The sequence below is a fragment of the Perna viridis genome, chromosome 11 (genome assembly GCF_037379345.1).
Source record: "Perna viridis isolate PV_CMFRI_1.1 ecotype Kerala chromosome 11, ASM3737934v1, whole genome shotgun sequence".
NCBI classification, from domain to species: domain Eukaryota; kingdom Metazoa; phylum Mollusca; class Bivalvia; order Mytilida; family Mytilidae; genus Perna; species Perna viridis.
The window spans coordinates 9,036,499-9,063,230 of record NC_142455.1 but is presented as its reverse complement, the minus strand read 5'-3'; the positions used below and the strand labels follow the sequence as shown (position 1 = coordinate 9,063,230).

Below are 26,732 nucleotides of genomic sequence, written 5' to 3'. Positions count from 1 at the left end.
CATGGCAAAACAACCTGCACTACGTCCAACGCTCTAGATCCCTCGGTCAACCAGGCTTAATGCCAATATACTTTCATTAACATGTAGATGCTTACGCGTAAATAATCTAGATCGTGAATATTAGTACATAATGTAATTGTGTATCACTTTCGATAGAATACCTCTGACACTTAAAATTGTTGAAATGATTAGGTCTGCTTCTACGACAGTCTAATTGGTGAGAAATTGTATTAGTAGTATTACCCTGAATAATATAAAACAAATGAAAAGTTTTTTAATATTTGGCAAACCATAAAAGATAGAAGGAAATGTTCAGGTTTAAAAAATCTACTGTTAAAATGCCCAGTATATATTTATAAGTTTCAGCTTATTATGATAATGCCATATGACTGTTGTCATATTTACTTAGATTTTATTTTCAATTTTACTGACCGTCAAAAAATTAATATCGTACTAAATTGAAACTACTCATATATGTACTTATATTAAAAACAACCTTATTTTAGGAAACAACACAATTTCCTACATAGCGCTCAAAAATATTTGACAGGAAGAATTAGATTTACAATGAAGACAAAAGACGAAAAAATAGAAATGATTGCAAGCATGAAGGAAAAAATTACACAGATTGAAAAAGAAACTCAACAGGTCAGAATAACAAAATTACATACTGTTATATAGAAAAAAATAAAAACAACAAGTTATTAAGGTATTATCACGAGTTTAAACTAAAAAGCAGTTTGTTTAAAAGACTTTGAAACGACGGAGTACAAGACACAGTTTGTCTTAAGATCGGTTTGAAAACTCGTTGTTATTAATTTTGGAAAGTATTATTTTTGTTTTGATTTTAAGTATTGTACGAAAAATATGTCGTATTAAACAGCATGATGTGATTTATTTCATCGCATTCATTCAACCGCTACTCCACTTATAAAGTGTATCCCCAATATTTGCAATTGTCGCAAATGAAATTTTTCCTTATTTCAATCAATTTATGATAAACAATATTTTTCCCAAAAGAAAGTATTCAACCAATATTGTATTTTGTATACATGTAACTGTGGTCATATAAGACGAAAACGATTTCATTTTAATATATGATGCAGTTTCAAAGTTCTGGTGACACTTAGTGCCTCGATACAAAAACTACAATTTGAATAAACACAATGTTATTTTTTGTCATTTTCTTAAATTTGTTGTTGAGTCAATTAATACAATGTTTTTTCCCATATCGCAAACAGAAAGATTAAAATGTTAAGTCTGTATGTTCCGTTCTGTTCCTAAGCCTTTCCTAAGCAGATCTTTAGCGTCGAACAATACAATATTCTAAGTTGTATCTTATCAAGTTCAGACAAGAAAAAGCACAATTTTGAAATCAAATTTTCTACTTGGCATATCTATGTAACATCGTTACAATTTGTGTACGTTTCCACATAATGGCTGATGTTAATTTTACTATGGTACTGATCTTCTTGTATTTGTTTTGTTTATTATTGTTCTCTTTTTTTCTTTTTTTATCTTTCTGCTGCCCAATTTGCCCACTGATGATTAAATGGTATCACGACAAAATTGTGACCATCTTTTGCAATCTGAGATTAGACTTTAGACTATATGCAAGCGATAAGTCATGACATGTCCCATTGCCTACTTCAGGAATTATTGGATATGGTACCTATATTTACAGGGTTAGTGGTATTAAGTCAAATACTTTAAAGCAGAGCAGATTAAGAATGGATGGGAAAGACCTTGAACAATTGACCTTTTAATTGTTGTATATCGATTTTTATAGGAGGGTTTTTTTTGTTATTGTGAAAGTCATTTGGAGTTCACACACACACACTTGTAACAGCGATAATTTGACTGACAAGAAATATATAGGAATGGAGGGAAAAATTTTTATGGAAAATATCAACTGTAAATGATAAAAAGTATTTTATATATTATACATTTCATATATTTTGATAATGAAATTAAATAATTTTATAATATATTTGCAAATTTATGTCGGAAAAATTGAAAAAGAATAATTGAATAAGAAAAAAACAATTATTTCCTGAAATATCAAAACAAAACAGTTAAAAATAGATTTGTTTCCAAGTGGCAAGGAAGCCATTTCGTTTCTTAATTTAACAAGTTCATTTATTTAAAAGGGGCAAGCCACATCTAAACATTCAAATTGACAATATCAAGAGCCTGATTTGCATAACGAAATTTCTTTTTTTTTCTTATAATAACACGAAAACGAAAAACAATATTTGTTATATTTTGAATCATTTGAAAAACATAATAAAAAGTTAATGTGCCTCTAATGCGTTTTCGTAGTTATTTCTTTGACATCTGACTTTAGTAAAGATTTGGGGAATATCTCACCTTTCTTACATTAAAAGCAAATAAAATGGTTGTATAATTATTCAAGCTACATGTATCACTAATTTATTTATTACCAGAAAATGGCATCATAGTACTCGTTTCAGTTTGCTCATATTTTATTATAATGTTTGAACTTTCTAACAGCAAATCACAGTAATCCTAGTCCCTTGGTGTTTGTATTTGTGTCTGTGTTGGATTTGCGTTGTTTCTACGATCAAGAACCTATTTATTTTTTTGTTAAAATGATAGTTTCGGCTAAATACTGATACGAGGATCATCCTTTTTTTTTTTAAAATAGTATATTGGTGTCAGAAAGAAAGTAGTTTACACGATTTGAGCTCCTAGACTTCGTAGAAACCGTTTTAGATCCTTGAGACCATAAGAATGTTTCACGTGCATTGTATTGGTAAATGCGAAAGAAAAATAATATAAATATTACGTATTTCCAAATAGTCGGATAGATTCGCATCAAAGTCCGAGCGAGTTAAAATTTCAACCAATAAATCTTAAAACTTTCTGTTGTCAAATGACGAAAATACCGGTATAGTTGTGTTTTCTACAGATTCACATTTTGAGTGTTTATATAATATATTCGATGACCACTTTATCGACGGGACTTTAAAATGTTGCTCGAAATATAAATTGTAACCACTTTCGTTTTTTAAGGGAGTTCATATTGATTGTGCTTTATATTTTTTTTTTATTTTTTCCAATTGTTTTTTTTTTAATTTATTTATTTTATTTTGGTTTTACCTCTTGTTTTCTTTACCATCAGTTATATTTGTTATCAGTAGTAAATCGAGTAGAACAATTATATCATGTTACGTATATCATGTAATATTTCTTAATGAAGGGCTTTCTTTTTTGGGTTTAGTCATAATTCCATGCAAAGCTTAATAAGGGGCTTTTTTAACTCCCTGGTTCAATTCAGTTTACCCAATTAAACATAAAATACATGTATTTAAACATCCTACTACTAATAACTACATTTTCAAGAATAAGTTAAGCAGACAGTATATGCTGTGTTTATTTGGTCGCTGTTTTCGTGATTGTATTTAGTCATCAAAAGCATTCAAAGGGTAACTTTTAATGTAAAACAGTTCCGAAGTAATATTGTTTATATTGTTATAAAATCAAATTTTATTCATAAAACTTCCTATTTTCATTGAACTTTGGTAACTTGCACTTGATAAAAAGGAGGGTTGACATCAAGCGACGCAGATCAAAATATAATGTTGTGTCTTGTTGTTTATATTGCTTATGATAGTCATTGTGTGAGAAGCTGTGCTGTTCATTTTAGCTACATTTTAATAGTATTCTTAAGATGATGTTTACTTTTTAATCATTAGGGAATTGATTTCCATGACAACACACTGATAACATACTATAGTCTATTGCATGCTCTCTCCCATTTGATTCATTGGCATTACACTTACCAAATGGGAGCTAGCTTCCTCAATTTAAATGCGAGCTAGTCTTCCTTATGTAAATACTTAGTTTTATAGTTACGCTTGTAATAAAGGATTGAAAGAAAACGAATAGGATTCCGAGTAGAATGTTGATTTAAAGGTCTCCCCTTTCAAACCTATATTGAGTGACCATGCAATGAAGAAAAAACTCGTGGTCAATTTAAACAAACTTGTGGTACATGCCTATTAAACCAATAGAATACACTACATACATAATGTACGCATAGGAATTATTTAATCACACTCATCGTTTGACGTACTCCCAGAAAGTAAGCATGGGAAAACGCTCTCGAACCCACGTAGGGGCTGGAATCAGGCCAACCGCTACTGACAGAGTTCTTCGTTAATCTATCCCAAAGGTTGGGTTCTTCCAGCTACAACCATCGGTATCTACTTGCAGCCAGATATACTAACAGAATCAACTTAAAATAGCGTGAGTGAGAGACCCAAAAATGTATTCAAGACCGTCATAATAGTAGTAATTTAATCATAGTAAGCTACTCCACAATACTGAATAACACTGGAAATTACCAGGGCATTTCATTTAAAGCTTGTCGACGAGTCCCTTTTGGGGAATTTCCGGATTCCAAAATATTTTAACAAACATGTTTTAAATACGATCTCTTATGCAATTACAGTCTGATTGATTCACCTAATACATAATAAGTTTGTAAAAGGTGCACAGGAGATGTACGTACCAAGAAATATTTTAGAATCTATAGTAAAATATTGTGCAGCAGAAAAGACCTATAAGGAAATATTCATTGCAAGAACTTTAAGATTAACAAAATGACATTATAACAGTGGTCAAAATAGATTCGAATCCTATGGTATAGCTTGGACACTATATCAATACGTTTGAAGAAATTCTAGCCTATATATCTGAGCAAATATATATTTATATGTAACCAATCTTTGAACAGAAAAAGATTTATTATCAGAATAATCTCTTTCAAGTCATTTTTTTAATGGTTTAGGATATGCAAAATAAGCTGGCAAACTCAATTTTCATATTTGCAATTGATCAATTTAACAAAATGTTACATTGTAGCAGACGAATTTTCGGTGTTACATGTACGACTAATTAATGTATATAAGTTATATTGGTGGTCAAAGGGAGATAACCAAATTGATATTTCCGTATACAGAAACATACTGAACCAAATTTTATTCACTAGTTAATTTAAATGGACAACTGAACATAATGTAGACTTTACTGACAACACTTAACGCGAATTGAATAAATACAAATTTAACCGCCACCAAAATAAACTGACATACGGTAGTCAACGAGGTTTGAAACCAGCCTTTATACTTATCTTCAACATGTAGTTGGTATGGTCCAATGATTTATGATAATTTTTTATTATTTTAATTTAATTTGTTCTCACTTGTAATATGACGGGTGTCACTTGTAGTGCAGAAGATGCACACCCTTCCGGAGCATTTGGTGCCACTTTCGTTTTTTAAGGGAGTTCATATTGCTACTGCTTTATTTTTATTTTTGTTTTTATTTATTTGTATTTTATTTGTATTTTTATTTATTTATTTTTTTTAAAATTTTTATCTTATTTTTTTTTTGGTTTTACCTCTTGTTTTCTTTATCTTCAGTTCTATTTGTTATGTTTTGTTCGGTTTGCAACATTATGTATGCGGATTCTCTTTGATTTTTTTGTTTTCATTTTCATGCTATGTATGTATATTTGATTTCTCTCCTTGATGACGCTTTGTTTTTATGCCCATATTTAGTCGGTCGGAAGAGCAAAAGAGACTTCATGAATATTTGTCATAACATCTTCATATAGCATGCTATTTGTTTCTTACTAAAACTTGCATCTCACCTGTACATCGTGCACACCTTCTTGAACTTTGAAGATAGTGTCGATTTTTTTGTAAATCACAAAACATGAAACACTTGCTTTGCACTGGATAAAACAGTGCTACTTTCGGATTTCAGATTCTTTACTTGTTACTTAGTTGACTTTAAGCATTCTTTTCCTACAAATTGCAAAGAAAATATCGGATACCGTTTAGCGGGTAGTTATCGCGGGCGCCACTTTTAACCTATTTTCATAGTCATAGTTTTCCTTTCCTCGTTTGTCTACCCCGGACTTGACTTTTATGAGCAACTCGGCGGGTGTTTCTAGAAAAGCAGAGGACGCTTACCCTACCGGTGCACCTGGTCCATGCTCCCAGTTTTTAGTGGAGTCCAAGTTGCTCATTTGCTTTTGTTACTTTGTATGTATGATTTTAGTTACTTTATGTTCTTTGTTGTGTATGTCTGTTTTCTATGTCTGGTCTTTGTCCCTTGATTACATTCTTTTGATTACCGCTATAACCTTGGTTCCCTTGATTACTCCTTCACTGTCTGCCTAAATTGCAAAACTTAACAGCTACCAAAATAAACAATCAAAGAGGATTTAAAACCTGTCGTCTTTGTGGTCAGAATCCTCGTACGTCCGTCAAGCCCTTCACAAAATTAAAGTTTCGATTTTTTTCCACACCCAGTCGCAACGTAAATATACTTGTTTTCATTAATTAAGAATATATAAGACAATGTTATTCCTTTTGTTATATTTAATTTTACTCATATTCATAATTGATATAAGGTCGATATGAAAAAAATTTGCTAGGACATAAATAATAACAAGTACAAAATTACAACATAAATCTTCAATATGAATTGAATATGTAAGATATAAGAATAGAGATGTTTAAATGGCGGTTTTTAAAACAAAAGACTATTTAAAGATATCAAACATAGAATGTTTATTAATGTCCTTTTTTTTTAGAGATATTCAACATTAATTGATGACGCCTCAACAAAATGTGATGAGGTAGCAAGGAGATTACATGCAAGAATCAATGAACCCAGCGTTAAAGATAATATGTTTAATTGGAGTCCTGAAAATCTTCCCGACGGATCCTTCTTTTTTAACGTACAAACAAATGTTGATCAAATAATACAAGATGCTATTACTAGAGAAATAAAAGAACATATTGAGTCTAAGGAAATTGAATTCCTTAAAAACTTCATTAATCTCCTTTTTAATGAACAATTCTACAAAATTACCAAGGAAGTCGATGAAATGGAAGCGGTTTTTATCGGAGATAGTTATAAAAATCTTCCTTTTGTCCAAACAGATTTAAAGACAAATACAGCGCCATACCAGGTTCTGCTTAGTGTTTTTTCTTTTATTTTTCTTTCATTTAATGAGTATCACATGTTAGAAAATGCGATCGTTCAATACAGAAAAATTTCTTTATACAAGCAAAACAAAGTGAAATATGCAAGAGAAAGGGCTGAAACATTATTAAACAAAATAACGGTCGAGTTTCTCATTGAACAGATGAAAAGATCTTTTTTGAAAAACATTCAGTTAAGTGTTAACCATTTCTTTAACCAAATCCTACCAGCAAGGCTGGAGAGTGCTAAAAGTTTGGTCAAAATCCTTGAACAAGATATCACAAAACCAATTGAAGTACGTAGACATTGTCACTATGTTGAAAGTCTTGTTAAACCCATCTATGGGCAAATCTTGTTTGTGTATATGGATGTATTTGGTGAAGGTATGATTGACCCAAACGACTTAACTGATATCAAGGAGCAGGGAAAAGGGCTTACCGCAACAATTAACCTGGGGAGTTTTAGTGTCACTTGTGCTTTCAAGAAAGTTCCAATCGATGACAACAGTAGTATAGGATGGTCATATCTTGCAGATATAACTTCTTTCAGGTAAGGTACACACAATGAATTTGTGGTATTAAGTTTAGGTATGCCATATACTTTACGAATATGAACTATATAATATTCGTTAAAGTTTGAAATTCATACTTCGAGATTGATATTCAATTAGTAGTAATATATTTTAGTTTTCGGCAATAACATCTATTCCTGATATTAGAGGGAACATTTATAAACGTTTGTTAAACTAAATATTTCTTTTCACAATTAAGGAATTGTCAGCCCAAAAATCTGCGGAAAGTGTATGGAGTTAGTGTCCTAGAACAATCGAATCTTAGCAGACAATTGAATGTCTTCGTAGAAAATATGGAAAAGGATCTTTTCACTGAAGCGATTTTGAACAAGATGAAATGGGATGACATCGCTCGATATTTACTGGATGCTCTCGATGGACTCTCGTTTCTTCACAAGAATGGCTTAGTTCACCAACAAGTACAATTAGAATCAATACTGGTAGGTAAATCTTTATTGCATAATATATTTCTCCTCAAGTAAGAATAATAAAATTCCGTACTTACCAGTAGTTAACAACAGTGCTCGATACGGTTTATTTGATTTTCATATTTTCAATGCCCAATCGCCTTATGTATTATTTCCTGTCGTCAAAGTCCCACTGTCTTATTCCCAGATAATCGCAAATAAATATAACTTAACATATAAACGATTCAGTTCTAAAGCTGCTCTTTAACTGGTCTAAATCTGTCAAAAAATCTTCACAAGGAAAATAGGATTATCATATTATTTTGGTATAAATACACAAATCATCAGATTCTCACACTTAATTATGTGAATAAGAGACCAGCCCTCAATTATACATATCATTAATTTAGTATCAAATAAGACAAATAAATTAACAAAAGAAAATATAAATACACAGACAGTCAATATTGCCTGCATTGCAATAACTTAATGCGCAGCTTTACTGTTATTACAAGATTTATTATTATAAAATTATACAAATTATACCAACAAAAAATGAAACCTCGGCTATCATGAAAACTTGAAGTGTGAACCAAGGGGTTAAACATCGTTTGGATTAGTAAAAAAACACAAACCATTCAACACTCATTTGATTGATTAGACATCTAAGTATCAATTACTACGTTGATGCTTTTCATATGAAATTGCTCCTCTAGGCTCAAAGCAAACCTTATGTTGTGCTAGGATGAATCTGATACTCGATTAGTTTATTTGTGTGCATCGAGACAGTTTCATATTTCCCGCAAATATACATTTCCGCGAACTTCTGTCATTCCTGGACGTAACATTGTTGTTTTCAATATATGGCGTGTGAAATTTATTAGTAACATGATCTGAGTCAGTAACTCGTTTACCTACGAGCTGGATTTTCTTTCAAAGTTATTATATTTTAATCATTGATATTCATTGTGAATCCGTTCTGTTTACTTCCAAAACTACAATTTACGTCCTTGACCTTGTTAACCGAATATAGTAATTTGGGGTTGCGAACGGAATGTTGAGTAAAAAGACACTATTAAATGATTGTTAGTTTTTGGAAAGGCGTTCGTTGTTACGTGGTTATTACAATCAGCTGATTGAATCCTGTACAGTCTCTAGGTAAATTTGCATATACTAGCATGCACTGTCCCTCCAACCTTTAGATATCTATTTGAAGCATATTGTGTGGATTGTTTGATATTTAATTGAATTTAATTCTATTATTGGCATATCTGATTTGCCAAATAAATTGACATTTATCTACTTCTACTGGTTCCTTGAATTATTGCCCACAATATTACATTGAGCACTAAACCATACATCATCAAACGGCGTGATTTTACATAAAAAGTGTGCCTATTCCAACAATGATTAATTAAGCAGTTGATTACATTTTGAATGTATTTGCTTGATTTATACAACATACTTGTCAGTCCACCATAGATCTATTGATCTATATAGTATGGGTCAAAAGTGACCTGTCTTTCAACATTTAGTACTTTTTGTCGCAGGCCTCATTTTCTGTGTGACTTATTACATTTGTATGATTGTGGATTTCCTGACAGATCTATTATGACTTTCTATAAATGGTTCATGTTATATTAAAACAACGCGTTAATAAAGAAATCAAGAAATAGACTGTGCTATAGCGATACATATGAGATCTCTCTGTATTATGTTTCGATAATATGACGTTCAACGGACAATTTTCATCTGTTTTTTTTTCTCACTCTGTTAACATTGCGAATATTTGTAGGATTGTTATAATGCGTCGTTTGTATTGGAAGATTAATTCTTAATTTGAATACCATTTTGAAAATAGACCACATGCCGTCTTAAATATTGAATTTAACTCATTGTTTTAGACGACTTTATGCTTGTATGAAGTGTTATTTATTTTTTATGGGTAACAATGCAAATAGTATTTTTCATATCTTGTATCTTGTGATACTAAAATCCCCCCCCCAAAAAAAAAAAATACCGCATTGAATTAAACGGTTAAGTAAAAACAAATATCATATAAATTCATAACATTATAGTAGTTTTATAACTACGGCCTTTCTATAATGAAAATTTAACCCATAGACCATCGTATAGATTAAAGCTGAAAAATCTAGTGTTGTCATTTCAAGTTACTGCAGGCGTTCTTTTAGTTGTATATTGAAGAATTATCAAAACTTCAATAATTTCAATAAGAAATGGAAAGCATTTTCTTTTATTTTTCACATGGTAAATATACACATGCAATCTACAGAAACAATAATAAAGTGTTATGCAGCAAATGAATATAAGAAATAAATTCATGTTGTCCATAATGTAAATACCTAATTACTGACTGTTAAGTGAACTCCCTAGTATGAAAACAATTCACCTGGTCTGTAATGAACCTTCTGATTGAAATACTTTAAATGCCATATTAACAAAATTCAACAATTTGATTTCAGATAAAAAACGGTGAAGCAAAGCTTGCTGAATTAGAAGAAAATTATCAGGGAACTTGTATGAACAAAACAAAGCAAATTATACAAGTACCAGAGGTGTTTGATGCAACTGAAATTGGATATGAGTCTGATATTTTCCAATTCGGATTTGTTATGTGGGAATGCTGGTATAATAAAAGAGCTTTTGATGAATCAGGAGTGTCAGGTGGAATATCTGGAGATATATCACTTTTAGTTTTGGAGGGACACAGACCTAAGTTTGATATTCCACTTCCCCCCAGTGTGCTAATGGACACAATAAAGCGATGCTGGGAAAACGACCCGATCCCGCGTCCATCTGCTGAAAAAGTCAAGTCTGTTATTTCGAAGTTGATGGCGCAACAACTTAAGTACGTATAAATGCGATGATCGTTGTTACTTTTGAATTCTGTAGGATAAATATATATTTCAGTGTTTTCAAATGGATTTTTAATTTTATTTTTTTTATATTCAAACATTGTCATATTGGATCAAAGCTAACATGCTGCTAGGTGCAAATTTGGGGATCTAGACCAATTACTATTGAACAAATACAGAGTAAACGATTATTATTTTTAAGAAAAAAAATCACCGTATTAAGTGTAACAAATGATTTATTTAATTGTTTAATTTTACCTAAAAACAAACTAAACTTGTAGGTAAAATAAAATTGTTTTTATTTAAAAAAAATCATTTAACCAAACGCTTGTGGTGTGTTGATTCATGTTATCAGAATTCCCCAAAGCTACGATTGCAACAATGTCTGCTACAATTCGGGCGAAAAGTTTCAACATTTATGTTTAAGCTACATAACTTGTCAATGTTTATATTCCCTTACACAAAACAGTTTAAATTCAAAGCAAAAGGACAACGTTCTTCAGTGTACACAAATTTTAGAGATGAAAAAAATCTGGAATACTGTACATACACATGTATGTAGCAGGTAATGCCTCTATAAATCCTTTCCACATAGGCAATAACAACATACCCTTTTCAGTTGATTGGTGGAAAAGTCCATCAACATGTTGAAAAGTCGTCATTTGTTGTGAATCTTACTTACGTAATGATTTTTTTTGTAATTTAAAAAAAAAGGAATTTTTCATATTTTCACTTCAAAATTTAACCAAACGAACAAATTATTTTGTACCGTCAAATTGACATGTTATCTTAACAATTAGAATAGGAAACTTCCCATATTGTAACAACTTACTGGAAATTACTATAGTGTTGACGATATTCAGACCATATGACTATTCCTACATTACTTTAATGACATTGACTTTCCTTTTATGGTATATTTGGAATTTTTCACGAGATTTAATGTGAGGAGAGGGTATTTTGAATTGAGGAGTAGGGATATATGTTTATTATGTATTATTTTTATCTGCAACATTAAGAAAAAAAGCAAGAGAGAAGCCGTCCTTTAAATAAACTTTATATCAATGGATGATATATTACATCGTATTACTTAATCATCCTTATTACAGGAGTTACTAACATTTTATCTCCTAAATGAATATATAAAAAAGAGACAACAGAAACATCTTCTTCTGCCTTACATGTAGATTTATTTCTATACATGAATAATACAGAAGTTTTGAAAACCGAAATTATATGAAAGATAAGATAATTGGTTTTTTTCAACTTGTAAACTGCTACTTTTTAATGACGACATTAATACTTCTCTAGATTTTGTCATCACACATTTTTTTTATATTGGCATATTTACAGTATTTTATAATAAAAATTAGAACTATACATTTGAACATTGCTTTACAAATGGTAATATCGTCTTATTACATGAACAGCTTTTTTACCTTTCAACTCAATTTTTTCAGGGAAAACCCGTTGGATTAAGGAAATGTGAGACTATCTTGACTGTCGGACTTTAAACCGCTCAACAACATAGTGCAAACAAACATCCTGCGGCTGAGCTAGCTTTTTGCAGGCCATGGCTGTTGCAGTCATGGAAGAAAATGTTTTTAACAAGCAAATCACCTGAAGCGTAAACTGACCACATAACATGAACGATAGTCATAATCGAAAAAGCTAGTCAAAAGAAATATTTGCATCCACATTCTTTTGCTATTACATGTGGATTCATTTTTGTTTATAATCATATGAACACAAGTGTTTTTCATTTATGGTAGGAACAGATAAGACATCCACTATAGTACGTTGAATATATCGATATTATTTTGTTTGTTTGAATAATATATAAGTTGTGTAGTCCATGGCATTATTAACTTATCTAGACAGAATACCCTTGTATCTTTGCTATAATCTAGTGTTCGACATCGTTATAAAATTAAGAAAAAAAAATGAATAAAATCAAATTTGTTGCATGTATCAGGTATCAGGTATCTGTTATTGGAATTTGCTGTAGTTTGAAAGCTTTCTGTCCTTATACGGCGATTTTTTGCATTTTGCACGGATAGAGTTAAGCAGATTGCTCTACTATCTAGTAAGAAAAACAGGTCATGTTGCCGACATTTATCGGGACGTTGAGGATAACGTACTCATTACCTTTTGTGTAGATCGTGTATAGACAATATTTATGATGTTCACATGTTCTTGCAGAACAAGATTTTGGCAAGTTAGACAAATATGATAATCCAAGGACCTATACCTGTCCTTATGGATTATGCAACGCGCAAAAATATTTTATAGTTTTCCTTTTCCGTTCGGCTACCCCGACCTGACGTTTATGAGCAACGCGGCGGGTATTTCTAGAAAAGCCGAGGACGTCTACCCAACCGGTGCACGTGGTCCATGATCCCAGTGTTTAGAGCAATCCGAGTTGCTCATTTATTTTTGTTACTTTGTATTTGTTATTTGGTTATTTTAAGTTTTTTTTTGTTTTTTGTTTTCGTTGTTTTTTGTGTGTTTGTCTGTTTTCAATGTCCGGTCTTTGTCACTGGATTTCATTCTTTATGTTTTGTGCTTGACTTTTGGTTCCCTTGATTACTCTTATAGAAGCCCTTTTTAATGAACGTTTTTATAGTTGAACATTAAAAAAATATTGTCCTTTTTTTAGAGGTCAAACATGCAAAATGCTTTAAATATTTCACCACAAAGATATATAAAACATACGTTTTTGGAAAAAGACAACAAAAGATTGCTTTTTTCAAATCTCATTGACAAGTTCTATGATTTGGATGTTTTTTTTTTGTTTCATTTCCAAGTATTAATTCATTAATTCATGTAGTGTGCTGTGTACACAATTAACTTCACTAAATTGTAATTTGTTGAACCTTATCATATATACAATGTTGTGCTTTTGATGATGTACAATGACTAAGCAAGCTGATTTTATATCTTTGATTTGCTTTTTTAAGCAGAGTGATATTTGATGATTTATATGTACCATGCTTAAGCAATTTGTGTTTGATATAACATATTAAAGAAGTTCATGTTTGCTGTTGGTTAACTATATGTTAGCAACCTTAAGCACTACTATCGATACTTTTTATCTTAAAAAATGAAACTTGATTTCTGATATAACAATTGAATGTGATATAGTATTTGTGAAGATGCGTGAGATAATAATCAAGGGCGAAAATAAAAAAAAAATATTCCCTGGATATAGATGAGACAGGGATCACAGATCCATAAAACAAAGAACATGGAACACACAAAGACACGTTTAAGGAGTATTTCGACTCCACCTGAAAAAAAAGGTGGGGAAAGCAACCTCTATAATCAGCAACTCAGCCTCCACTTAAGAAAAACAGGTGGAGTAAGCATCCTCCGCCTTTCTGATCGCTACTCTAATGGTACGTAAATATTTATATTTGTATTCAAACGACGAATTGTTTGACTGCGTTATTGCAGGTGCATTACAATGTTATCATATGTTTTGTTTTGGCCAATAGAAAGATGTGAGATATTTTCGACACTGCACAATTTATCTGTGTTTTGCAATCTTAGTTAAGACATTTACTTTCAATAAAATTGCAACACAAAAATTATTTATCGATTCATGTTTCAGACATCAAATACACTTAAAATGTTTATCTATTTTTCAGTCTTCTTGTGCATCAAGGTTATACAATTGACATTTTTCGATGTTTTGTAATAAGACTGATTTGATATTTTAGGTTTGAATCTTTCAAAACGTTTTTAAAGGAACGTACCGGTTTTAACTCCCAGATACGGGGGTCACCAAGGGTTATTTCAACTTTTGTGATGGCAAGCATCGCATTGTTTGAGGTAAGAACATTAGGTAAATAACAATAATGAAAAGTACTTCGTTTAACTGAAACAACAAATTGTAAGAAACAAATACTAACAGGTCTGTTTTTTAAGTTCTCCTTTGACTTGTCAGTTCTTTAGAAAGGTTATTTAAGATTTTAAAAAAGAAGCAGTAAGCCTTTATCTTGAGATGTATTTAATCAAAACGTTGATGTGGCTATGTACTAGATATTACACATTTCTTGTGCAGCAAAATTGTATTGTAGAATTTTAATAGACATATGCAAAAAATTATAATACAGTTTATCGTTATCTTTAACGATATATAACGATCTATATCTAAATGGTCAAAAAAGTGTTTTGTTTTTTTTCATGTAAACAAGTTCTCTTTTTCATTATGAAAACTGTGTTTTTTGTAAAATTTTTCTTTCCAAACATGTTTTAAGATTCAATTTTTTTTTTGAATATTAAAAATTTTAAGATATTAAAAGTGCATATTAAAATATGAATTTGAAAGATTCCATAAAACGTTGTTCTTAGGAATAATATAATGAGACTGGGTATGGTGTATATGCCAAAGAGACAATTATCTCACTGGGAGGAAAATATCAGCCCAAAACCTTCCTAGGGTCTTCAATGAATAACGAGGAAACCCTCATACTACAAGGAACGCTGCAACTGGTCACACAACATCATTACACATAGGTACAGCGAATGAGTATTTTACATCGATATAAGCATAATAAAGACGAATTCAAATCTTTTTTTCGAAATGTCGTTTTGGGATTTCATCTGTTCAATTTGATATAAGTAAACAAATGTTTATAAAGGAGTTTGTTTCAGTTTGGAGTACAGGAAGTGGTATTGTTTACCTCACTAAGGTCTACCTTGGTTAATATTCCGAATCAACTGTACAACACATCATTTGAACCCTTTATACAACACATTACTACCTACATAACTGTAGTAGATGGCAAGTATGATATTTTAAAGATTTTTTGTTTTTGCACACAGTTACTACATATAACAGTTAAAAAAGGGAAAAAAATATGCATACTTTGACCTCATTACTTTTATATGTCCAAAAAGAACAGACCAGACTATTTCCGAACCCATTAGACCATGCTGACAACTTGCAAATCAATTAAAAGCATAGCAAAGATTTTTACCCCTTTATAAAACAAATGGTAAATACTAGATGTTTAAATATTGGTATTAACAATGCACACAAGTCCGGTTGTGAACAAAAATCCTCTATACTAATAATAGCCCTTTAGACCAGCCGGTCAGTGGAGCTATAAGGTATAATTTTCTCTGATCGAGTGACACGCCCTTATAATTGTAACTAAGTACGAGATGTATAGTATAGTGTTGTTGATCAGTGTATCCATTTGAGTAGACAAAATTCTTAGACGTATATATAATTTAAGTTCACTTGACTTGCACCGTTAATTTTTCCGCTAACATACAATTAAACGATACTTTGATGAACTGGCTTCTATAACTGTACTTAGTTTTAATCCCAATTCAATCTAACATATTACAGCCTATCTGGCCTGAACTGTAAATACACGATATTCCTCGCTTAATTCAATGTTATGGATAGATATGCGTCAAATATTTAATATAAGAAAAAATCAAAGCAATTAACTAAGAGATACGTAAGACAATTCCTCACAAAGTATGTTCGAGGTATTATAATGTATCGTTATGTTTTATCCTAAAATTTAGGTATAAGATAATGAAAGATATCTTCTGATTACATAACCGTGAAAATTACCTACTAAAAGTGCTAAGTCTTTTAAAATGACAAATTTTAGCATGCACTTTGCCGCCTGGGTTTTATAGTATATGTTGTTGTGCAGAAAATGTAGTTTGTTTTGTCTAAAGGAAACATGCTTCATATGAATATGTAAATGATTAATGTATTTTTATTTAAGTGGGATTTTACATCTCTATCACAATATCCAGTATTTTAATAGCATTGCACATACTGGTCATATATGCAAACTATCGGAAAGATCTAGAGAAAATGCACAGGGGAGATTACTCCTTCTTGCCAGTTAAAATGAGAAAAACAATGAATGATCAATTTGTTGTAAGTATTATTTACTTAACTTCTTATATATGACTTATCTTCAAAACAGGCCGGTTTAGGTATAAAACTGGAAGGCAAAATGTGGTGGTTATCTTCTATGATATTGATCTTCCGTATTCAGTTCTTCTGAAAAGATCTTCAACCAGTCATGTTAACAGATTATCCTTTGAGCCCAAATCAAAATTCGATCAGAATTTAAAGAGAATTTTTAACCAATTGGACCTTTGGAATCTTCTACAAGCTCAGACGTATCCTAAATCGCAAATACAAATGCTCAGAAATAGTGTTATCTCTGTATACATTAAAATTCTTAAATGTATAATCTGTTTACATGATTTATGAGAAACCAGGCCGATTCTATGATAAGGACGACATAGTGTCAAATTGTTCCCACCCTTTTCCCCATGTTAAATTCAATGCAATTTCAGTAAGAACAGAGATTTGGATGAGCTATAAATCAATTAAATTTTGAACAGATGAAATTGTTAGTTTTTTGTAGTTTCTTGTATCGTTTTATGTATTTAATTTCATTCTCACCATTTCAAAAAGTTACAAACCAGCTTCCGTTTTTAGACAACATTATTGAGTGATTTCAAATATGAAATTTTGGAAACAAAATTAGGCATGTGTCATGCTTACCTGTTTCTTCCATAAATTACAACTGAATGACTTGGTTTCTTCACTTAATGTTGATATAGTTATATAACTAAATATTTACTTTGTTTGATCGAGAAACAAAATACAAAACTGATACATGTATGTACAATTGGCATTTTAAATATTGATGACACTTAGGATGTTAATATAAACCGCACTGTAAAACCTTGTTTAACCCACCATTTTTATCGGCTATATATGTAACAAATCAGGACCACTTGATTGGTTTCCAATTTTCCGTTTTTGTTACCTTCATTTCGTCATTTGTTATAATGAATGTAAACGAACTTTGACTATTGCCTGGAATATATCAGCTCGATAATTTCTAATTATCCATCATTGCTAAAAAAAATCTTTTCTGTTTTACCATTTTAAAGCAAATTTTTCATATAGCAGGTTTTCCATGTAAAACTTAATTTTGTCCCCAATTTTATTTTAGAAATGTTAGAAATGCTATTGGTTACAACCAGAACATCTTATATATACTGAATCCTAGATCAATTTTTCACTGATACAGTCCTTGAACCGATCCGCGCAACAATTTGACAGATCGATGACCGTTGACTGATTGATCGCTGACGGATCGATGACCGATGACCGGTGACCGCAGTTTTGTTATGTCAAATAACGTAAGATCTGTTTTAGATAAAAGAAATGTAAAATAAAAGTATAAATTGATGTTTAAATCTATTACATTATATAAATATACGTGAAATTGACAAAGAAAATAACATAAAAACGTTAAAATATATTGACCGCTCTGTGGTTATGTGATGCGATCATCAGTTAAATGGATCGGTTTGACGGATCGATCACTGACCAGAAACTGATCGGTGATCGATGACCGATCGCAATGTTTGTTGCACGGATCGGTTTAGGTACTGTATAAACTTATTGATTGATTTATCCGTCTTAAAATGGTTTTATTTTTGTTTTAGGCAGCAAGTCTCCGGTATGCTGGGTTCCAAACAGCATCACTAGTTTGGCGTAGGTTTAAGTTTGCGTTTTTGAGTATAAAGATTGTACATGAAATAGCACTTTGCAAGAGTTATTGTTCTTGATTTTATTCGATTTTGTTGATTTTAGTGGTAGATCAATGTATTATTTTCTAAATAGTGCAGAAGTGAATGCAGAATTATTATAAGTATATCATATATAGACTGAAAAAAAACTTTTGTTGGTGGATTTTCCTACACCATATTGTTTCATAAACAATTTAATGGCTACTTTCTTGAAAATATATTGATACACAAAAAAAAAGGAATTTCTTAGATCCTGGTACCATTTCTGCGGTTTTGTGATTATCTTACTGGTATAGATAATACAACTATTCTTAGTTTTGAGGTTCTTCCCAAAAAAAACTTATGGACCCATACATACACTCATCAGAATGTCAATTTATCTATTATTTCAATGCGTACTGAACTGAAAAGTTCCGTACAGTCTTCATACTTTGTATAATTCATAATCATTTTTTATTTTCTCAAAATAATTTCCCTTTTGAAATCAACGCTTTTATGATATTTTCTCTATTGCGTACTATGAATATCACAACTTTCATAATGTTTGTCCAAATACTGAAATTGAGTTATTTTTTCATGCATCATTCTTTGCGATCGACAGTACGATTCTAAATTTTACAATCTTGAGAAACACATACAAAGCGCGAGTTTTTATCATTAATGTTTTTGTCGAGAGGATTGTTTATAGTCTCATAGTTTTTCTTTCCTCTAACCTGGACATGACTAACGAGCAACTCAGTGGATGCTATTGAAAAGCTGAGGACGCTTTCCTAACCGGTGCACTTAGTCCATGCTCTAGTTTCTAGTTCAGTCCGGGTTTCATAGTTCCTTTTGTTTCTATGTGCACGTTTTTGTTTGTTTGTTGGTATTTGTGTGTGTGTGTGTGTTTATTTCATGTTTTTGTTGTGTATGTCATTTTACTTCTTCCTACGTTGTGCTTGGATGATGGTTTGACTACTATCCGAATACTGTTTTTTTTTTTCAGTCAGTACCATTTTTGTCGCAATGATAGAGACACCAATTGTTCTAGCATTCTTTTCCATTTATATTATAGGTTACATCTTGTTCAACTTGAGTATATTTATTATCTGTGGTCTCGTTGCTTACATGGTTGTATTGCCCTTGAAAGGAGATGTTCCATTATACTTCTTCGAATGGGTTTTAGGATTCTTGTAAGTACACCGAATTTTCCTTTTTGGTTGAACTCTTGTAAATTGCATTAATTAATGAATGTTTGTATTGAAGGAATATGTCAAACAGTTCTTTAACCGTTTTTCCTCGAGACAATAAAACATTTTTTGTTGTAATAATTCTTATAATAATACAAAAGCACCAGGTGTAGTATAGGGTAAAAAACATCGAACCTTAAATTTATATTTTGTTCAAGGAATGATATTAGCCTTCGAGAAATATGACCTAAAATACAAATCAGATGTCAATCCTTAGCGCAATGATAGCCATTCTGTTTGGAATTGGACATTGATAATTAAGGAAAAATAACCAATCATTGCTTGACTTCGAACAAACATTTGCTTCAAAAACCACAGCTCATATTCTAGGTTCATGTTCGTGATTGCGCAAATAATTATCAGAGGCCATCGTCTCCTAGCAAAGAAATTCTTTCTACAAGAATACTCTGTAGAAAAGATCCATAGCAAGCTGTCACAGAGGTCATTTAGATGATAGGTAAGGTATGATATGTATATGATGATAAAACATTTTCCATTGTGACAGCAGTCTAAGGAGTATCTATTTCATTGTTGCAAAATACCAAAAATACCATTTTTTGATACATTATGCAAATTGCGGCATTTGGTACATGCGTTTCAAGAAGTCGATTCAAAATAGCGGTACAAGAAAAATAAAATCAAAACAAACCAACAAACAAAATCGAAGATAAAACGGTTTGTAAACAAAAAACACACGGAAAAGTCAACAACAAAAACAAAACATACACACAAAAAACAACAACAAATACGTGAACAAAATAAGACATAACAAACATATAAACAAAAGAACAAACAAACCCCAAATCTATAAGCTTTTAATACTATACTGTCTATAAATATGTTACATGAATTATAAACCTTTGAATCGACCAATGTGTTGTGAGATTGACATCGATTTCTATATAAAGCGTACTCAAAGGAACCAAGATTCTGGTGGAAGTACCATTCTGTCTTAGAATCAGGCGATGGGTGGCACATAATTTTTTTTCTAAAATTAGTCTTTTTGCCTCAAATATATTCAATACATCTAGTTAACTACCGAAAAGCTATTCAAATTTATCCTGAAGTATCTGTGAGGTAGATATTTTTTTTACTGGTTGTGTAAGAAAAAAGTGTGGAAAAATTTCCCGCGTCTTTCCATAGAGTATTTCAACTAAATTCTAAATTTGATCTATTAATATCCTAAAAAGGCAAACATGTTGATGGTTATTTCTGTAGATTTTAAGGTATAAATACTAGCATGAGTCAATACAATCTCTGCATTTTTTTCCTCATTTGCCACACCTTATGCACATTTTGTTTGATTCTTAGACGGAGAAGTACTTAAAAGAATGTTACACTTCTTGAGACGTTAAGGTTTTCCGCACGCACGATACCCAAACGCACGCTAAACGCTCACTAAACGCACGATAAACGAACGCTTCTATCGTGCGTTTAAACTTACCGATAAACGAACGACAAAAACTAATAATATTGACAAATAATGAAGACAGAAAAAAAGGAAAATAGAAATAATGAAATTTTATAAATAAATAATAGTAAAAAAATACATAAATAACAGTTAAATCAAGGAAATGATCAAAGTACAAAAACAAACGAACGCTTCTATCATGCGTTTAAACGAAGGCTCGTATCAAGCGTTTAAACGAACGCTCCTATCGTGCTTTATCGTGCGTTTAAACAAACGCCAAACGATGTGTAAACGTACGATAAACGATGCATGAACGCCAAAATGAGAAATGTTAACTATTCAAGGCGTGTATCATAGGAAAAGACCAGATATGGAAAACACGCACACATAACAATGAACTTAAAATCACTCACATTATACGTACAACACAACAAAAGTAAATAAGCCACTCAGACTCCAATAAAAATTTGAGAGAATGAACCAGTTGTACCGGTATGGTAAGCTTCATCTCTATTTCTAGAAACACCTGCCGAACTGCTCATAAAAATCCTAGTCTAGTTTAGATGAAATAGGAAAGGGAAACTGTGACACGTTAAACAAATAAGTTTTCATGGTGCAGTAGATACACCGTAACGATCCACGATTCATGATGACGACCATAAAATTTATTTAGTGGTAACTTCAATCTGGTAGCAACACAACCCTGATGAAGATGCCCAATTGTTTGATGTCTTGGGCGTTACAAAACGTCAGCGTTATTATGGCAAGCTCCGGCATGAGTTAAAAATTAGCAATAACAAAGAATTGTTTTGATTAAGAAACAACCTTAAGATCTCATAACATCTTACAGAATTATTCAGACCCTTATATATTAACCTTATCTTCCTTTTATTAGTTTGATCCAATAGAGGAAGTAAAGTGAATAGAGTCGTTATAAACAATTGTAGATGGCACATGTTACATATAGTTAACGTAGTCATGTCAGTTATGTTAAAAAAAAATAACATTGCAAATTATTCGATGATTTCGTATAGTATAATAATTGAGTTGTCACCTCAGCGTTTTTATTAAGCTCTGCAATGCACGAATAAAAGAGTTGATTTTTTTCTACAGGCGATGACGCTGACTTTTTTCTCATTTTTCTACCATGTCATCATTGGATTTATAGCTGTTCTCCGCCGAACATTGATTGGTTTAATAATAAGTTTGATTGCTTTGGCTAGAACTGATAAGTGCATGTTACCAGTTGGGTTTAAAAAGTTTGATAAAGGTATCTTGATGTAAATGTGTAAAATGGAATTTAAGCCGTAGTATTGAAATATATCGAAAATGATCATAACATCCCATAACGTCACTCTCAAAACTGTAAAGAACGAGGCACTATTCACACAATATTGCATTTTACCTGCTCATATCTAACTTTGTTTTATCAATTTTTTACTCGGGCATATGCCAAATCATACTAAACGTAAGATACTAGTACTCTGCAGTAAATCAAAAACCATCTTTGGATATTTTTTCTATTTCTAAACTTCTGCAACGGAATGAAATTAGTTTGTATCAAAGAAGTAACAGGTTAGTTCAATAAGATGTGTGATATCAATTGCATTTTCTTTTTCAAATTTGACGATTACCCTACAGGTGCACCTGGTTCGTGCTCCTAGTTTATAATTGGAGTCCGAGTTGCTTATTTACTTTTGATTCTTTGTCTGTATTATTTTAGTTACGTTATGTTCTTTGTTGTGTTTGTCTGTTGTCCATGTATGGGCTTTGTCCCTGGATTACATTCTTTTGATTTCGGCTAGAATCTTGATTCCCATGATTACTCATACCAAACAATTTTCACCAAAATCTGATCGTCGGTTATCAAATGGTTCCTGGAACAAACACACGTAGGCCAAAATTAACTGGAAGTCACTAAACATTTGTTGGTACTACTATATTCATTCCATTTTATGCAAACTAGATAATTAGACAGAAAAAAATGCATTACTACAGATGTCTGGTTTATCAGGTCATAAATTCATTCAGAACTGAAAAACAAATAAACATGTATGTTACTTCTAAGATATTCTAAGAATAACAACAAATAACCTGTATGTCTTTTTCTAAACAAAGGACAGATTTTGGGGTCTGGTTTTCTTGTCATATAATTTGTTATCGGTTATAACCATTTATTAAGTTCGATTGACTTTGTATATAAATGATAAATAAGTGCATCAACTTTTGTTTTTGAAGTTCTGTTAACTAATGGGAATGCGTTTTGGTTTTGATTTGTGATAATACTCCTATTTCAGGTTTTGATTTGTAATAATACTCCTATTTCAGGTTTTGATTTGTGATAATACTCCTATTTCAGGTTTTGATTTATGATAATACTTCTATTTCGGGTTTTGATTTGTAATAATACTCCTATTTCAGGTTTTGATTTGTGATAATACTCCTATTTCAGGTTTTGATTTATGATAATACTTCTATTTCGGGTTTTGATTTGTAATAATACTCCTATTTCAGGTTTTGATTTGTGATAATACTTCTATTTCAGGTTTTGATTTGTGATAATATTCCTATTTCAGGTTTTGATTTGTAATAATACTCCTATTTCAGGTTTTGATTTGTAATAATATTCCTATTTCAGGTTTTGATTTGTAATAATACTCCTATTTCAGGTTTTGATTTGTGATAATATTCCTATTTCAGGTTTTGATTTGTAATAATACTCCTATTTCAGGTTTTGATTTGTGATAATACTCCTATTTCAGGTTTTGATTTATGATAATACTTCTATTTCGGGTTTTGATTTGTAATAATACTCCTATTTCAGGTTTTGATTTGTGATAATACTCCTATTTCAGGTTTTGATTTATGATAATACTTCTATTTCGGGTTTTGATTTGTAATAATACTCCTATTTCAGGTTTTGATTTGTGATAATACTTCTATTTCAGGTTTTGATTTGTGATAATATTCCTATTTCAGGTTTTGATTTGTGATAATACTTCTATTTCAGGTTTTGATTTGTGGTAATATTCCTATTTCAGGTTTTGATTTGTGATAATACTTCTATTTCAGGTTTTGATTTGTAATAATACTCCTATTTCAGGTTTTGATTTGTGATAATACTCCTATTTCAGGTTTTGATTTGTGTTAATACTCCTATTTCAGGTTTTGATTTGTGGTAATACTCCTATTTCAGGTAACTCGACATATATTGGTGTGATATTGGTAGAACTTCATCATCGAAACCCCATCGTTGCTGTTTTCTGTGATATATTGTTATCCAAGGAAAGTCCGATCAACGTTCTTCCACGGCCAACTACACCAGGCAGTGATGAAACGGCAAACCAAAGACATCGACGAATTCAGCGTCGGTGGCAGAAAGTCTATACAATATTGCGGAATCCGTCTGTCAGACCAGGCTTTTATAATTTTGAAGTGAGGCAAAACGCTGGATCAAAGTTGTATGCTACCTCCTTGGAAGAAATCCAAGTTTCAATGTAGTTAATAAACCAAACAACCCTATGGGAGGAGAAATTTTATACTAGTAAGACTTCTTTTATATCGGGAAGACAGGATTAAATGTTGAGTTTCTGAGATTTGTTTTTGCACACGTGCAAAGTTATAATAAATAATTTCGTTCAGCAGAAGTCGGAGTTCAAAATTGTACTTGAAATCCACATTATTAGTAATGGGGGAAAAATCTGATTTTTTCCATGATTGAGTGACAAAAATTGTTGGCATCAAATTGTGATTTTACTGTTTTTTTTTCATAATAGTTCCAGTCATCCACCCTCTCAGTATTAAAAGCATCTTTTCTAAGAATAATGTTGAATTCAGATTCATACTACTACATTATAAAGAAACCAATTCTGTCATAATGGTCGACAAAATTTGCCTCCATAGATGTAAATTTGTCAGTTGTAAAACTTTTGATGTAATCACGTTGATCTTTCGGCAGTGTCATGGTCATCTATACTTTTCTTTTATCAAATTATCCATTTATATATAACTCGAAATACATTGATACAATACCAGTAGGACTACACCATAGGAACCGTGTCGTCACTGTTTTCTGTGATACTCTTTTATCTATGAAAACTCCAACTAACGTCCTTCACCAGCCTGCAACACATCATATCAATGAAACGGCTAGCCAAATATATGGAAGGCTTTTGGTGACAATGGCAGAAAGCTTATAAAAGGACTAACAGTCTGTCAGCTAGACCCATACTAAAACTCAGTCATACGCCTGCTCCCCGAATATATAACATTTACAGTGTAAAAATAGTGCGTGATGACTCTGAATATAATAATCATTGTAAATAATATATTGTTCATCGCTTTAGTAGTTTTCATGCAAATAATTGGTGTATTTAACAATCAGCATGTCAATAGTCATATATTTTATGTTTACTGTTTATATTTAGATGCAAATATCTGACGTTTAAGGGTCGTTTAAATTTAAATAGTCATATAAGATACCATATTTTAGTCCGTTTGTCCGTTACACTTTTAAGTAACAAATTTCTAAGGTTCGCTTCCTTTTGTTGGAATACTTTGATATTTGGGATATTGCTTTTCCATGTTGACCGAGACAATGTCTCCTCTGCAAGTTCTCCATTATCTACTCCCTGTACACTGTACTATTTTTTTCTAATTAAAAAGGTTTGTACGCAATTTAGAGAAAGTTTTCTTATCAGCATACTGTGAATGAATGTAGTTGTATCAACTAGAAACGAAAACGTGTTGATATTTATCTTCAATATATGTTATTTTTCGAATGTACTGTTATTTGTCATCACTTCTGCATAGCAATTTAACAAGCTCTCCGCTAAATTGTATTTAACATCATAATGTTATACCACTTATAAGACGTACTGACTTAATATGAATAAGACAACAACCTATAACCGAGCATCACCCTATTGGATTGTCATTCAAAGACGAGATTCTTTAGCCTGTCTAATATCATATAAATAATCGAAAATGGATAGATTTACGATTTTTGCTAGCTAATGAACAGACAAACTGTATATTCTGGAAGAAAGATAGGTTGAATTAAATCCGTTTGTGTTCTTAACTTTTAGTTTCTTTGATTATGTTAAATTACAAGTCAAAAAATTGTTTCCACTTCTCACGAAATCTTGCTTGGCGCATAATTTTCTTTATCACATGAAATAATTTCAGCATGATTATAGTGCATAGAATGCTTGAAGTGGTTAATAACATTACTAACCATTATACACCAAAGCAATATATGTTGAACAAAACGCTTTCCTGTATTATGTAACATTATTAGGAACTCGTGATATAAATTATTATGAAAAATTGAATGTATTGATTTCTACTAGTATATCGTAGTTTAAAGGTAAAGTATATTGTACTAAATTTTATTAATATGATTGTATGTTAAGGTCATGGCATTTCTCGTGCATTTACTTTTCATTTCTCATTTTCAGTTCGTTCTAGTACTAAAGTAATTTCAAGCGCTAAATCATTATCAACAATAGAAGAGATAACAAACAACAACAAAAAACCTGTTTTCTATCAATTCACATCTTATTTTGGTCGTAAACGATAAGAATTCGAAAGTGAAACTAGAATTATACTTCAATTTTC

General features: G+C 31.3%; 2 protein-coding genes across 10 annotated transcripts in view; both read left to right on the top strand.

Moving 5' to 3' along the window:
• LOC148602887 (uncharacterized) overlaps window positions 1-13,963 on the top strand; it is a 52,184-nt gene extending 38,221 nt beyond the window's left edge. For 6 of the 7 annotated variants that reach the window (XM_088551490.1, XM_088551486.1, XM_088551488.1 and 3 more), the window contains 5 exons: window positions 507-648; window positions 6,632-7,575; window positions 7,797-8,037; window positions 10,488-10,873; window positions 12,341-13,963. In XM_088551490.1, coding sequence (XP_088407616.1) covers window positions 507-648; window positions 6,632-7,575; window positions 7,797-8,037; window positions 10,488-10,873; window positions 12,341-12,359 — 1,732 coding nt within the window. In that variant the 3' untranslated portion in view covers window positions 12,360-13,963. The remainder of the gene's footprint in view (window positions 1-506; window positions 649-6,631; window positions 7,576-7,796; window positions 8,038-10,487; window positions 10,874-12,340) is intronic. The other variant, XM_088551492.1, reaches the window with a different exon arrangement.
• Window positions 13,964-14,114: 151 nt separating this feature from the next.
• Window positions 14,115-26,465, top strand: LOC148602886 (stimulated by retinoic acid gene 6 protein-like). Of its 3 annotated transcripts, none has more exons than XM_088551494.1 (7): window positions 14,115-14,714; window positions 15,540-16,794; window positions 18,390-18,438; window positions 19,528-19,645; window positions 20,033-20,159; window positions 22,227-22,383; window positions 24,310-26,465. In XM_088551494.1, the coding sequence occupies exons 6-7, from the start codon at window positions 22,230-22,232 to the stop codon at window positions 24,612-24,614; spliced, it is 459 nt and encodes a 152-aa protein (XP_088407620.1). In that variant the 5' UTR covers window positions 14,115-14,714; window positions 15,540-16,794; window positions 18,390-18,438; window positions 19,528-19,645; window positions 20,033-20,159; window positions 22,227-22,229; the 3' UTR covers window positions 24,615-26,465. The 3 variants fall into 2 exon arrangements, 2 of the variants coding, with proteins under 2 accessions (XP_088407620.1, XP_088407621.1); XM_088551495.1 differs by lacking the exon at window positions 22,227-22,383.
• The last annotated feature ends 267 nt before the right edge of the window (window positions 26,466-26,732 follow it).

Bases quoted from the DNA above. Each gene is read 5' to 3' on its own strand.
- LOC148602886 (XM_088551494.1), top strand. From the start codon at position 22,230: ATGACGCTGACTTTTTTCTCATTTTTCTACCATGTCATCATTGGATTT. The intron at 22,384-24,309 runs GTATCTTGATGT...CTCCTATTTCAG, and splicing joins GTTTAAAAAGTTTGATAAAG to GTAACTCGACATATATTGGT.